Genomic DNA, 16,171 nt, shown 5'->3' on the forward strand with positions numbered 1-16,171 from the left:
CTAATACTCCAGCTTCCTCTGAAGTCAGTAGTCGTTGACACCCCTGAATGTGCATTGTAACATATTACATAAATAGCATAAAGCAGGGTAGATAGCAGGGAGCTTCCATACTGGCCACAGCGTAACATGCTGTGGGTGAGTTCACCTAACCCTGGCAAAAAAGTCTCATTGGCATATATTTCACATATAATACAATTTAACCATTCAGCCATACTAAGAAAATCTGTGCACTCCTCACCTCAGTCACGCTAAGCACATTCTTCTCATAATCATTGTGGTTAGCTTTCCATTGCCTTGTCCTCCCCTCCCATGGCCCTAGGTAATTATTAATCCAGTTACTGTCCCTATAGATTTACCTATCCTGGATTTCATATATAAAGAAAATCACATCAAACACAAACAAGAAGCAAATAAACACAAACCTTGACAGCAATGGCTAGACAAAACATAGGAAACCTCAATAGTAAAAAACAACAACCCCAAAAGAAAAACAAAAACAAAACCCCAAACCCAGAAAATAGTAAAAACTGAAACAACTTTAAAATGAGTCAAAAGGGAGATCAAATGATAAGATCATTACATTTTAAATTGGCTACATCTGCCATACATGACTTTGCTGTGCTCTTCTGTCTGGTAGCAAGGCTATTCACATAATCCTTCTCCTGGGGTTTCTGTTTCCTACTTTTCCCATTGCTCCGGCTTTAGTGCTCTGCAGGAAGCTTGCCTATATGGAATTCTGACCTTCTCTTGCCCTTCACTGCTATCCCTACTGCCCACACTGTGTTTCCTTGCCTACAATCATGGTAGGTGTATGTTGAACCTCCTCTAACTGATCTTTTTGTTCTGTTGTTGAGAGTCTCTTGCTTTTAATAAAGTTACAGAGAACTGCCAAGCCTAATCCTATCTTTCTGGCCCTCAAAAGCTGGCATAACAGCAAGTGTGCCAAGGATCGTCTCTGTTTATCTTCAACTATATTTAGATGAATAAAAGTTACACCTTGAGTTTTTCTGAGTCAGACAGATAAATCTGGGATTCATGTGGCTCAGACAAAAGTTTGGACTAGGAGGGACATCCTGAAGTTCCTGACTCTCAACATAAAGCTAAGTGGGAGAGCGGCAACACCTGCTGACAGACTCCCCTGTACCACTGGACAGCAGCATCAGTTGTGAACCTGTTTCTCCAGCCACAGCTGACTTTTCCGGGCCCCCCGAAGGCAGCCCAACCAGACAAACCTCACGGATCTCGGGGAGACAGCTCTGTGTGGGCAGCTTGGTGCAGACATCATCTCCCTGGCGCCGCCCCCTCTCCCATGGCCTCACCTCTCCTACACAGTGCACACGATCACAAAATCACACTATCAAATATCAGGACAATATTATCTTCTACTTTATACTATTTTCCTTGGTTTTTGTATTTTTGTTCTACTACAATACTCTTCTTATATTTTTGGAGTTCTCTCTCACTTCCTCTGCCAGAGCTCTCCTTCCAAGTGCACCCACATGCTCCTGAGAACACCCATTTCCAGGGTGTAGATCCCAGCACGCCCACCAAAACAAGAGCTCCCTTTCCCCTCCCCTTTGACAACCTGGACACACTCACATTCATGTTGCCATAGCAACCACCCCTAAGACTTTTGTCTCTTTTAATTTTTTCCTGTTTTCTTTTCGAGTGAGGCTTTTCTCTATTTTGTTTTGTTATGGTTGTTGGTGTGTTTTTTGTTTTGGCATGTTTTTCTTTATCTGAAATCTAGGACAGGTAAATCTATAGAGACAATAACTGAGAAATTGTTTCTTAGTTTTCTGGCAGGGGAAGTTGGGAGGGGTGGTTGGAGAGGTAATTTCCTAAGGAGCACAAGAATGAAGAAAAGTTTCTACGATTGATTGCGGGGATGATTGCAGAGTTCTTTTTCATGTAGCTGAACCACTGGATTGTATGATATTTGAATTATGTCAACAAAACTGTTAAAATAAAAAACCCAACCCTCCCCTGAAAGTCTATGTGAACGGGGAGGGGATCTCAGAAGGGGCGGTGGGAGTGGTTGGACAGCTGAAAGAATGTCATCAGTGTTACTGAATTTAACGTTTAGAAGATGTGGAATTGGTGTATATGTTCCCCTATGTATATTCTCAACAACAAGAACAACATACAATAATTATAAATAACAAGAAAATACCCACCCTCCCCACTGGAAAAATTTTTTCTTGCTCTATTTCTGTACCTTAAGTTACTATTTTCATTCTTGCCCAAATGTCAGCAACTCCCTTCTTACAGAATATTCAATCAATGAATAATAGCCCATCAATAAATGAATACTGCTATTAACACATACACCTGAAGTTGGCAGACAAATTCTGTGTGCTAAATGCAGTATCTATACACAGATTACCAAAGAAGAAGAAGAAGAGAAATAAAAAGGAAATTGGACTCAGGGGGTCCAGAACATCAGCCTTTGTTGATAAGCCCTGTGGGTCAAAGCAAGTAACTGTGGACTCTGATCAACATGACTAGTCCATATTGTGTTGTTTCCTTCCCCTCTTATTAAGATAAGCACCGTGGAAGCGACAGGTGCAGCAGCCTGTGTCTCGGCAGGAAGCAGCCCGACACCATGTACATCCATTTCCCTGTGAGCCATCAGGGATGTAGTTAGGAGTAGGACTCAGTGGAGTTACACTGTGTAACTCCCAAGTCTCCCACATCTTCTGAGTGTGATATCTTAGGAAAGTGTTTTTAGGTGTTTTTTTTTGCCCAGTTCCCACATCTGTGGAATAATAAAAAGAAGGATAATAATTACCTAGACATCATGAAGTAGTTGTAAGAAGTAACAGGGCATGGATCCTACAAAGCAGTTAGTAAATTTTAGCTATTGGTGACATCACAAATCCTTAGTACTTACTTCTAAGTAAACACCCCTAGGATAATTTTTTTTAAAGCAATACAAGAGTCAGGTGAGCACACAATTGGCCTTTCTAAACTTTTTCAGGTATAAAGGGAATTTATGGCTCTTTCTCCAAGTGGGGAGATCACATCTATCTTAAAAATACCCTCTGTAGGAATTCTAGATGTTTTTACGAAAGACCTTCTTAGAAATTACCTTCTGTGCTTGAATGTGGAATGGGATCGAGACCAGAGATTCATTGCTACTAGGGACGGCGAGGGCCGCCCTGATACTCACTGTTCCCCGTGCAGTCTCCGTAAGAGCGGGCGCAGTATTTCTGGGCTTGGAAGTTGTCGTATAATCCGCTGATGGATTGTCCCAAGTTGTGAGTGGGAAACAGAAAGCATAGACCGACCAGTAGTTGGTTGAAACGACCCAGATTCATCACTAGGATAGAAAATGTCTAAGTTAATTTCCATCGCAGAAAACAAGTATGAACTTATTAGCGCAACACAGAGCTCCAGATGGTTTTTGGAAAATCTTTAGCTAGCGATCACTAGACCTTCCTTTGTCATGAAGCCCAGAATGATAGTACAGTCCAGTGGGTTTGGAGAGATTATAGACAACTCAAGGGGGAGAGGAACAGTATCTAGTTCTCCAGTCCTGCATGCAAAGGAAACTTGTGTCTGCTTACAAGCCAAATGAAGTGGCATATACAGGTAGGAAGGGTTCATGTAATGGATGTGATGCGGGATAAGGCTGAAGTTACTACACTACTCTAAAAATTATGGTTGGAATAGATAGACGGGAGTTAAGCGTCAGGGTTCCAGAGACTCCAGGCATTAATGATAATGGACATTCCATAAATGGTCCATTACTCAACAACTGAAAGTTTATCCTAACAAAATTACAAGACAAACAAACAAACAAACAAACAGAAAAACCTTATACATGGAGATGTTTGTGTGCTACATATTTCATTACAGGTAAGACAATGGAAATAACCCAGAGGAACAATAGTAGCTAAATTGTGGCACGTTTATTCTTTAAATATTATGTGCCTATAAAATGTTTATAATTTGTAATAGCATAGGGAATTACATATGCCATACAAAACGTGGTGATGGAATTCTAAGATGACCCACAGTATTCTGCCACCCCAATGTCCACAACTTGTACAATTCCCTCCATTTGAATGTGGGTGAGATTATAAATACGGATTCCGTTCTTAAGGCTAGTTTGTGTTCTATAACAAAAGACAAGGGGTTTTGCAGAAAATATGCAAGTTACCTATCACTGAGTTAATCAACAAGAAGCTTCTCATGGGTGGGCCTTTAAAAGGAACTGGCTCTTCTTAATATAGTGAAAATGTCAGTACGATTGAACAAAGGACACTCACTGCCATGGAGTGGATTCTGACTCGGAGTGACTCTACAGTACAGGATACAGCTGCCCTTTGGGTCTCCATGACGGGAGCTCTCTATGGGGCTAGACAGCTTCTCTTTTCTCTCACAGAGTGGTTGGTGGTTTTGAATGACAACCTTGCAGTTAGCAACCCAACGTGTGACCATGACATTCCCAGGGCTCCTCCAAATATTACTAATGTCACTCTGTAAATTCAGGGTAATTCTAAGCCAACTCCAGCACAGTTCTTTAAAAAAAAAAAAAAGAAAGAAAGAAAAACTAACCACCATTTTCTTATGGAAAGGAAAGAAAACAGGATCAACAAAACACGGCTAAAATACAAAAACAAAGCAGGAGGCCTCTCACTCCCCAACTTCGAAATCCATTGTACAGCCTTGGTAATCAAAAGAGCTTGGTATTGATATATATTTAGACCAATGGAGCAGAACAAAGAGCCCAGAAATAAAACCAAGCAACTACAGACACCTGATTTTTGATAAAGGGGTAAAACACATTAAATAAGGAAGATAGAGCCTTTTCAACAAATGGTGCTGGAAAAATTGTATCTCCACTTGTAAAAGAATGAAGCAGGACCCATACCTGAAATCATATACACAAATGAACGCAAGATGGATGAAAGACTTAAATAGAAACCTTAAAACTATAAAAGATTATCAGTGAAAAACTAGGGGAAATTTTAAGGAGCCTAACTAACACAAGGAATAAATAAGTACACTACCAAACATAATGAAAACTACTCATACTACAGAAGAAGAGATAGAAAGACTGGGATCTTCTGAAAATAATGACATTTGTGTACATCAAAAGATTGCATCAAAAGAATAAAAGAAACCCCACAGATTTTTTTGATAGTGATCTATTAGATCAAAGGCAGAATCTATAGAAAACTGTGGTACCTCGATAAGAAAAACCAACAATCCAATAAAAAATTGGCAGAAGACATGAATGTGATATCCATGTTCACTGAAGCTGATCTCCAGGTGGCCAATAATCAGATGAAGAAATGCTTTAAAAGACAAATGAAAACAACGATAAGACACTACCTCACCTGGGTACTGATAGCACACACCAAACCAAAACAACAACAACAACAAAACCAAAAACAGGCCCAGAAAATAACAAATGCTGGAGAGGATATGGAGAGATCGGAACACTCATATACTGCAGGGGGGCTCGGACAATTGTACAGATATTATGGGAAATGGCATGGCACTACCTTAAACGTACCATATGACCATGTAATCTCTTAACTTGGTATGTTACCCCAAAGAAATTAAGAACAATATACAAACAGTTATGTGCACCACCATATTCATGCCAGCACTATCCATAATATCCAAAAGATGGGAACAATCAGAAAGCTTGTCTGTGGTGGAATGAATCAACAGGGTCACTATGAGTTGACAGGGACTCGATGGCAGTGAGTTTGATTTTGAGTACATAGATACAATGGAATATGATGCATTTCTAAAGAACAATGAAACTGTCAAGCACGTCATGACATGGATGAATTGGCAAGACACTATGCTCCGCAAAGTTAGTCAATCTCATAAAGACAAAAACTTCCTGACACCACTAAAATGATAAAAGATAAAACTGAGAAAAATGGTGTTTACGCCTCAAGAAGCGTCTTGAAGGCTATGGCGAGGTTGAGCTGGGGTAGGGTGGGGAGGGAGGGACAGGGAAGGAGGGAGGGAGAAGTAAATAGGAACTGGGCCCTTCCTGCATCAGAAGGTTTTGAGATTCTTCTGCTGCCCTTCAGGAAGTCTAGACTGCTCGGATGGAAAGAGAGTCTCCTGTTCGGGAACCGTGCTTGCTCTCTGGGATCTAAGAATGGCCCCTGAGAGCTCAGTCCACCGTTGCAAGAAACGGAGTTCTGCCCACAACCAGTGAGGTTGGGAGAGGAGCCTGATCCTCCGAAGAAGCGGCAGCCCTGGACAACACTTTGATTCCATCCTGTGCAGAAGACCCAGGTAACCAGCGCCTGGATTACTAACCAATAGAAGTTGTGAGTTAATAAATTTGTTATTTTTAAACTGCTCAGCCTGCAGTCATATGTTACACAACAATGGAAACAAATTTACAAATGAAACCAGTAAGTTATGGATCTAAGGATTTCATCAATATAAAATAATGCTTAGATCACAGTGCAAGATATATTACATCCTTTTAAGTAGCTGTTTCAGGTAGGTATGATTAAGAGTATTTTTTCCCTCCAATTTTTACTTCTGTATCATTTCTACTTGTCTATAAAGACGTGGACAGTTAGCTTATGTAGGCTTCTTAGGAGTCCAAAGGAGGGAAATAGTTGGGAAACCTGGATTATTGAAGAGCTTTCTCAGAACTCTAATGGCATTAAATCATTTTTAGAATTCAAACCCCTACCGAGTCCATAAGCCCCTTCAAGATCTGGTCCCTGTTTACTCCTCTAGACCACTCTTATTCCTTTCAGAAAATGATCCAGGCATAATTATCTTTTTCTGTTCCTTATACCATGCCAAAGGAGCCCTGCTAGCATAATAGTTACGCTTTGGGATACTAACTTGAAGATCAGAAGTTCGAAACGACCAGCCACTCCGAGGGAGAAAGAGGGGACTTTCTACTCCTGTAAAGAGTCACAGTCTCAGAAACTCACAGAGGGCAGGTCTACCTTGTCCTCGCTATCACTCGATGGCAATAAGTTTATACTACGCTTAGGTGCCTTCTGATGTTAAGATATTTTTGCTAACTTCTTCAGTAGCCTGAAATAATATTCTTTCACTAAATCTTCAAGGGGCTAGCTGTAAATCAAGAGACCCCAAACTAAAATAATCCTCAATCATTCTCAAATGGCCACTCTACTGGAGATCACAGGGGTTATTATTACCTTTATGCTAGCACTTACTACTATCTTGTTGTTGTTGCTGTTCTCCCTTTAATATTATTATGTATACTCCAGAATAGGAACATTATCTATCTTAAGAGTATATTCCTTATGTGTAGCCTCTAATAGAGGCTTAATAAATGTTACATAAATGGAAAACAGATGACTCACAGATACCCCTAAGATGCATATAGAATATGTTATCTTCTTAGAGGCAGTTACTGATCTGCTGGCTTCTTAACTTTGTAGGGAATTTCAGATGAGAAGATTCTTAGGGAGGAAATACCTCCACCACCCCCAAATACAGATTATTCTATCGTTTGTGTAGAGGATGGGAGGAGGGATCAGGGGGTTACATTTTTATCATTCTCTAAGAGGATCTGATATATCTGGGATGAACTCGAAGTGACCCCTCTACTCCCCCAAATCACTGAATTCTTAAAAGTCTCATAGTAATGTCGTCTAAAATGGGTTGATAACGTGTGAACTTTCAAAGATATTTAGGTTACCATTTTAAAAATACACCAGTCCTAATCATGTGCTTCTTTACTTGATCACAGATTCTTCCAGAACCTGAGCTCATTTCATACAGAAGGAAAACCTGCAGGCTTCCACTTACTGTTAGTATCAATCATGTGGACCAAGAAAAAACTGGCAATGCCTGTAAGCAAGTTGAATGCAAGCAATTTGGTATAGGCAGTAGCACTGTTGGAAAACAAGAAGCTCATCAAGTATATGAAGGGAACGATGGACCAGCCGAACAGCACTAAGATCAGCAAGACGTCTGTGTAGTTGTTGCCTTCAAAGAACACGTCCACGTGACAGATGTAGAAGACTACCTAGGAGCACAAAGACCAAGCACAGAGGTCAGGGATTTGTTGGCTGAGCGTTAAAGGGGTGGGAGGGAGAGTATAGCAATGAAAAAATCAGCCCAGAACACCAAACAAAAACATAACATCATGGTAGAGTAGAATTCCAAATCATGGTTCCATTATAGGAGAACTGCCCCATAGAGTTTTCAAGGTTTTCTTTACAGAGGCAGACTTGCCACATCCTCCTCCCTGCTGTCATTACATGGCCATTGAGTTGGTACCTGAGGTTATGAAATTTGGGGTGTGTGTGAAATTTATTTATTATTATGATTTTTTAATAAATCATTTTATTGGGGGTTCATACAACTCTTATCACAATCCATCCATCCATCCATTGTGCCAAGCACATTTGCACCTTTGTTGCCATAATCATTTTCAAAACACTTTCTTTCTACGTGAGCCCTTGGTATCAGCTCATTTTTTCCCCTCCTTCCCCCACCTTCCTGCCCTCATGAACCCTTGATAATTTATAGATTATTTTTTTCATGTCTTGCACTGACCAATGTCTCCCTTTACCCACTTTTCTGTTGTCCATCCCCCTGGGAGGGTGTTATAGGTAGATATAGGTGATCGGTTCCCTCTATCTCCCCCCACCTTCCTCTTACCCTCCTGGTATAGCTACTCTCAATATTGGTCCTGAGGGGTTATCTGTCCAGGATTCCCTGTGTTTCCAGCTCTTGTCTGTACCCATGTACATGCTCTGGTCTAGCCAGATTTGTATATATGACGATGGGGGAATAGATTTATGTACATATATTTGTAAGTTTAGTATTAAGGTAGCAGATGGACATTGGGCCTCTACTCAAGTACTTCCTCAATGCAAGAATACTTTGTTCTATTAAACTGGCATTACATGATGCTCACCTTTCTGACACGATCACTGAAGAGGTGCATAAGCAAATGTTGTGAAGAAAGCTGATGGTGCCCAGCTATCAAAACATATAGCATCTGGCATCTTAGAGGCTTGAAGATAAACAAGCAGCCATCTAACTGAGAAGCAACAAAGCCCACATGGAAGAAGCACACCAGCCTGTGTGATCATGAGGTGTCAATGGGATCAGGTATCAGGCATCAAAGACCCAGAACAAAAAACCCGTATCATTGTGAATGAGGGGGAGTGTGGAGTGGAGACCCAAAGCCCATCTGTAGGCAATTGGAGACTATGAATTTTTGTGGGAGTATCTTTCTACCATGTTGCTGCTGGTGGGTTTGAACCATGGACTTGGTAGTTAGCAACACAATGCTTATCCCACAGTGCCACCAGGGCTCCTTTCTCAGAACACCAGAGGGATGAAAATACCCCATTCTACCTTTTAAAACTCAGGCTCATAGGCTCAGGCTGAGCTCCATCAACCTATTCATACCGAAAGTAACAACAAAGAAAACAGAATGCTTTCCCTCTCTTTTGTCCTAGTTGGAGTAGTTTGGTTTCTTCTTTTGTTTTGTTTAGCAGTTTACAGGGAAGATGGTGTAGCTATTGTAGACATTCCCAATACAGAGATTGTTCTAAACTCTTAGGGCAACATTTCTCACACATTCAGGGAGCAAACAAGAGTCAGGCTCAGGTTCAGTAAGCTGGCCACTGATGTCTGCAGAGATGCTCACGAGGGCACTCTAAGTTGTTGGACGAAGACGTGGGCAGGAAAATCATTGTACTTAGAAGCTTTCAGCCTCTATTTCATAGTGTCAGGAATCAGGCAAGTAGCCTGTGCAGGAAAGTATGTGCAGGTATACACCAAACACTTACCAGCAGGAGGAGGGAACACACAAAGATGATGATGATATCCCAAACCAAAGCAGAAAGCCAGAAAACGCCCATGTGTGCTCCACTGACAAACTGGATGTGCTTAGCCTTACAGACTCGTTCGCTTATTGTCAGGAGAGAAAAACTGCTAGCCACAATGGCTGTGCCAAGGAACAAACTGAAGGCAACATCGTACCCTTTAATGCCCCTGTGGAAGACGGAACACGAAAAGACAGCGTGGGCAGTAGGAATGCAAATTCCTGAAAATCATTTTATTGGGGGCTCGTATAACTCTTATCACAATCCATACATACATCAATTGTGTAAAGCACATTTGTACATTCATTACGCTCGTCATTCTCAAAACATTTAGTAGGAATACCATTTTTACAAAGACAGCCATTTGCAGAATTTTGAATTTAACTGACAGGTATGTTTCTGAAAAGTATTTCTGGGGATCAATATAAAAGGGGCCTTCCAAAAATTCATGGAAACATTGAATTAAAAGGGAATGCAATTTTCTTTTTTTTTTGGGGGGGGGGGATTCAATTTTCCACAATCTTTTGTAGGTCCCTTGTACGGTTGCCAGTTTATTTGTTGACAAATATATAAAAACTGTTATCATAAAAAATGGTGTTCTAATTTGTATTAGGGCTTAAATGGTAAAGCATCTAAGTTGTGGTAGATCTCGATTTGTAAGTGGGAGCTCTAAGTCCATTTTCACTCTTGATAGCCAGCCCTCACTGAGTTCATGCTGACCATTAACCAGCCATCTTATGATCATTTTCATATCTTACACCATCCACTGTTTCCCTTTGCCCATGTACTATTTTTGCAAGCACAAATAAAAGTTGTTAAAAAGCTGGTGCTGTTTTACATATTTGAAATTTTCTTTTGATATTTGGCTTACAGAAAGAAGACAGCCATTTTTTTTTAGATTCTTATTGTGTATTTGGTTTTTTGTAATATGTGCTTTGGAAGAAGTACGTGAGAAAAATATGACATCATCCTATATATGTGTATATATGAGAGGGTACCCCCCCAAAACCTGAATTTTTTCAAAGCTATGTATTTAAAATTTTTTTACTAAGCAACCTTATTACCTTCAAAGTACTTTCCATTACACTTAATACATCTTTCAAACTCATTTGTTTGGATGGCTGACAGCATCTCCCTAGTTTTTCTTCACCTTTTTTTCCATCATCAAATCGCTGTCCTTTCATGCCCCTCTTCATTCATGGACACCAAGAGAAGTCACATGGAGTGAGATCAGAGGAGTCAGGTGAGTGGGGCAAGAGAGGCATGCTGCTTTTTGCCAAAAACTGGCACACAGAGATGCTGCATGAGCAGGTGCATTGTTGTGGTAGCAAAACCAGTCCCGTCTGCTACAAATCAGGCCTTTTTTTGTCACACAGTTACATATGCAATCTTTTCAGAACCTCTAAATAGAAAGCTTGATTAATAGTCTGACCTGGTGGTATGAACACCAAATGAACTATGAGTCAACATTTTCATCCATTTGGGAAGTTGATGGATGTCCAGAATGACGTTTGTCATCAATCAACATTTCACCTTTTTTGAAATGTTGGTTGAATGGAATCATTCAACCCCCCCAAAAAAAGAAATAAGGTTGCTTAGTAAAAAACTCATACATGTGAGTTTTTCCCATAGCGCTGTCCTTATAAGCTGTGTTCAACATCACAACAGTTTCTGCGGCATTTTTCCTGAGCAGGAAACAAATTTGCATAGCCACATGCTGTTCTCAGCCATCACAAAAACGAGGTTTGAGTAAAACTGCTTTCATGAAAAAATTCACTGTGACCAGAGAACCTTCCCAGGAGATGCCACTGAGTGCACTAACTCAGATACAGTTACTTGACAGTTGCTTAGTGGGAAAACATACTATGAAAGGTCTGCTTAGTGGAATTTTCCCCCAGTTTTTTTGGGGAAAACCTCCATGTATATACATACGTATACCTAAACCTATGTCTATACCTATATCTATATCAGGGTGACCAACTTGTCCTGGTTTGACTGAGATTTTCCTAGTTTCACAGTGAATGTCCTCTGTACCCAGAATCCTCTAAGTTCTGGGAAAACCAGGGCAATTGGCTCTCCTTAATACAACGTGGAATCTGAAATTTTATGCTGTGAAAAATATAAACCCATAGATTTAGCTTAATGTATCTTTCCCAGTACATGAATCTCTAACATTTTGAACTGGCTGTTGGAAAATATTAAATGAAATGTGTTTTGATCTTGAAGACTCGTGAAATGGTCTATGGCACCCTCAAGAGTCCTTGGACCACACTTTGAGAACTGCCCAGAGCACCACATAGACATTTAATAAACATTTGTAACATATAAATCCAAGAAGGAAAAAAAGAAACCCCAGAGCACACATACTTATGAAATTGTTTCTTCAGTTTTTGACTGGCAGTTGGAGGTTGAGGCTTGTTAGCGACTGAGATCGAAGCACCAGGGCCAGAGAGTAACTTAAACAGAATATTGTTGACCAAATTCAGGGCTGTTGGAGCAGTATGATATGCCTGGTTGTTAAACAGAGCAGTGAAGATGGCTTTGCTTTCTTGGACATCAAGGGAAACAGCAACAATACATTGTTCCTTACAGCTTCTACTTTTCAATAGGTACTCTTCCATGTTACCTAGAATGGGGAAAACAACTCATGGGTCAGCAGGCAAACTCATTTGATTCCATTCAACCAACATTTCCTGATTTAATCTAGGCAATGTGCCAGGTACGGGTATACTTTCACCTGGAGAGCAGCTACTGCGTACTTTGGGGTCATAAAGAAGAGAGAAAAGTCATAAAAGTAATACTCTGTAAGATGAAACATAAATGTGCCATCAAATGAAATAGCTATTATGTCAATGCTAATAGAGATGTGAGTATTGATCAAAAGATATAATTTGGAAACAAGGCATTGTATGCTTTCTCTGAGGCATGGAGATATCTGGGTGTTTTGTAGGATTCTACCAACTATTGTTTGACCTTGAGTAAATTATTGAACTTCTCTGAATCTCACTTTTTTGGTGTACATTAACTGGAATCATGCATGTGGAAGGTCTTAGGAGCTGAAAAATAATATAAAATGAAGTTTATTTACGTGTAAACTTTGTGGAGGTACAGCCTTATTCATCTCTCAGCATCTCTTGGACATTTATAAATGGCTACTCAATGAAGCCATATTCATTTCGTTCTGGATCCCTTGTGTGTCGGTTCATTATATATCATTCCCATTCCCCAAAGATTAAAAGTAAGACCCAAAGTGGCCATTTAGGATCTTACATTGCTTCATTAGGTCAGATGTGTCTAGCCAGGCATACCTCCCTGAAGCACATGTTCTAAGCCACATGCTACTGAGCATGTTATTTCATGGAGTACAAGCTTTCTGGAGGAAGGCTGGTATGGCTAGACATACTAAAGGACATGTTTCATATAATATTTGCCCTGATTTCCTAAGATTGATGAAAAGTAGGAATTTCCCGTTTCGATTTTTGAAGCATATGAACATTTGTCAAGTGATTTGTCTTCACACAACACACATCCTTCTTGGCAAAGCCCTTACCTGTGACTGGGTGAGGCAGTTGTTTCTCATTTGCTAGTATAAGTTTTATGTGGTCTGAAAACCGAATGCCCAACTCAGTGTCCAGAGAGAAAGTATAAGGCACAATAGATTGACCATACTTGTGCAAATCCATGCCCAAAGAAGGGGGATCCTTCACTTCTGAGTTGTAGAAGATGACTTTTAGGAAGAAGGCAGTGAAAAACAGTAGTATCAAAATCTGCAATACCATGATCTTCCAGTGACGAAAAGTATAAAGAGCCCTTTTTATCAGCAAGGCATAGAACTGCTGGATGCAAAGAACAATCTACAAAGAGGAGAGAGACATAAAATAAACTTTGAGTCACCTTTCAGGCTTTTAGAGGCTTCCACACTTTAGAGGGCAATCTAGAGGCCAGGGTTAGGTGATCCTCCTATGTGATCACATGGTACTCTGCACTTTCCCCTCATCATTATGCTTGTAATTTTATTCTGTAATTGGATGGTCAACTGAGCCTTGATGGCACAGTGGTAAAAGCACTCACCTACTCACAGAAAGGTCAGTGTTGTGAGCCCACCAGCCATTTGTGAAAGAAAGAGGTGGCAGTTTGCTTCTATAAAGAGATCCAGTCTTGGGAAGCCTATCGGCCAGTTCTATTCTGCCTGATTGGGTCACTATGAGTCAGAATCAAGAGCAGTGGGTTTGATTTTCTTTTTTGGTTTGCATATTCCATCACATATCTTTCTTGCTAGATTGCAAACTCCACTAGGACAGGCACCATTTCTGTCTTCTTTATTGCTCTATTTCCAAGGTCTCGCATAGAATGAGAACTCAATAGAGGGAGGACGCAATACTGGTTAAACTGAACTAAAGCAACAACAACACAATAACCCTGGTAACTCAGGTTGATATCCCTTGTGGGTGCTCACAGACTACAGTTTAATGGTAGGCATATACAATATACATAGCAACATTACTAGAAAAAACAAGCAAGAATTTCAGTATAAAGGAAAATGGTGGGACTGGATTTTCCCAACAATATTTGCGGTTTATTGGGGGGATATGTTGACAATAATATAATTTAATATAATACAGTATGCTGACGGTGGAGCCATGGTTAGTAGTGGTTATGAGTTGGGTGCTAACCTCAAGGTCAGCAGTTCAAAACCACCAACTGCTTCATGGGAGAGAGATAAGGCTTTTTATTTCCATAAAGATTTATAGTTTTGAAAACCCAAAGGACTCTACCCTGTCTGAAAGGGTCACTAAGAGTCTGATTTGATTAAATGGAAGTGAGAAGAAGAAGAGGAAGAAACAAATGCAGTAGAAGCAGCCGCAGCAGCAGAGCATCATTTAGACAAACCTGAAGGTGCAGGGAAAGGTCTTGTATGAGATGAAGCTTGAGTTGAATATTTAAAATATGATTTCACTAGGCTAAAACGATGAAATAGCTTAATGATAAGAGATCTAGGCGTTTCAAAACCATAGTTTTCAAAGTGAGAAGCTACTGAAGTAGGTTAGATAGTTGAGGGCAAATTTTAGAGAACAATATATGCTTTATTAGAATTCTGTAGATAATTGGGATTTAGTGAAGGGTTTTAAGCACAGACTCTAAAGTTTGTGTAGTGCAGAGGATAGATGTAAGGATGCATATGCAAAAGTGTGAGAGATTTAAATAAGACTAATTATGTGAGGTGAACAGAATTGAACTTGAAAAGGAAGGCAAATATGGAGAAGAAGGGACCATTGGAGGGATACTTAGAGAAAAATGATAAAAACTCTCATTGCTTTTCTGTAGGAACTTTTGTAAAGTCACGATCGATTGATCATGAACAGATTGTGGCATGTCTAGATCACTCTGTACCATCCGATCACATACTGATCTTACCATAATCTCCATTGTTAACCAAACCTTCCAATTTTATAATCCCAAGGAATAGTAATCACCCCAGTGTTAAACTGGATGTTAGACAGGTCCGCTGACATCAAGCTTTCACTCTTTGACTTATGATCCCAACTTGAGCAGTAACGCTGTACTTTATTACGATCATGCTTGGTGGGAAGCTGAATGGCCTGGAGATCCACCATGGAGTCTGTCAATTGGATGACCCTGCATCAAAACACCACATTTAAAAAAACTACATTGTGTTGGCAGCCTCTAATTGAGCTGAAACATTCAATGGGAAGACAAAGAAAACGAATTAGTTACTTAAATATTAAAACAGGGGGGATGAGCACTGTTGTAACTAACACAATCTTACTGGACTCTAGGAAGATGTCCTGCACGAAGTTAACTTTAATTTGAGAACTAGAGAATGGGTAATGGGTAATAACTAAAAACTAGCTGAAGAAGGCAGAAAAAGTTCTCCGTACAAAGGGAAGAGATGATCTGAAGAATTGAGACTGAGATGGGATTGTATTCAACAAAGTCAGTATTTCTGAATCTTGGAAAAGGCAAAGAAGGGAAGTTTGACTACGTAAGATACAGTAGACTTTGTTTCCTCCTCTTCTAAAGAACACAGCTCTCCTTGTATAAATCGAATCCATTCACCCTTATAACTTCTCCCTTTCTGTCATCTTTGGGAAGCTTATCACCATTTCATCTTCTTCATCAGAATTTTAATATCTTTAATACACACTTCCCTAGACACCATGTCTCCCTCCTCTCCTCTTCATCACAGTTGGTGTCCCACATTTTGCTAAATCCAATGAACATATTTTGCTGTTTACCTAATTAACCCTTTCCGTAACATCTGACACTGCTCATGATCTTGTCTTTCTTGAAATAATTCCTTCCTTTGGCTTGCACAACACCATTCTCTGTTT

At 40.1% G+C, this 16,171-nt stretch overlaps 1 protein-coding gene across 1 annotated transcript in view; it reads right to left on the reverse strand.

The window, feature by feature from the left end:
* Window positions 1-16,171, reverse strand: part of LOC115867973 (phospholipid-transporting ATPase ABCA3-like) — an 83,973-nt gene that overhangs the window by 22,395 nt on the left and 45,407 nt on the right. Inside the window, exons 8-13 of the mRNA XM_045285062.1 lie at window positions 15,293-15,455; window positions 13,369-13,672; window positions 12,186-12,444; window positions 9,783-9,987; window positions 7,783-8,002; window positions 3,173-3,322 (exon numbers count right to left, since the gene is read on the reverse strand). Coding sequence (XP_045140997.1) covers window positions 3,173-3,322; window positions 7,783-8,002; window positions 9,783-9,987; window positions 12,186-12,444; window positions 13,369-13,672; window positions 15,293-15,455 — 1,301 coding nt within the window. The remainder of the gene's footprint in view (window positions 1-3,172; window positions 3,323-7,782; window positions 8,003-9,782; window positions 9,988-12,185; window positions 12,445-13,368; window positions 13,673-15,292; window positions 15,456-16,171) is intronic.

This window comes from Echinops telfairi, unplaced genomic scaffold, assembly GCF_000313985.2.
Source record: "Echinops telfairi isolate 266 unplaced genomic scaffold, ASM31398v2 ScPeMD7_5;HRSCAF=22, whole genome shotgun sequence".
In the NCBI taxonomy this organism is placed as follows: Eukaryota; Metazoa; Chordata; class Mammalia; order Afrosoricida; family Tenrecidae; genus Echinops; species Echinops telfairi.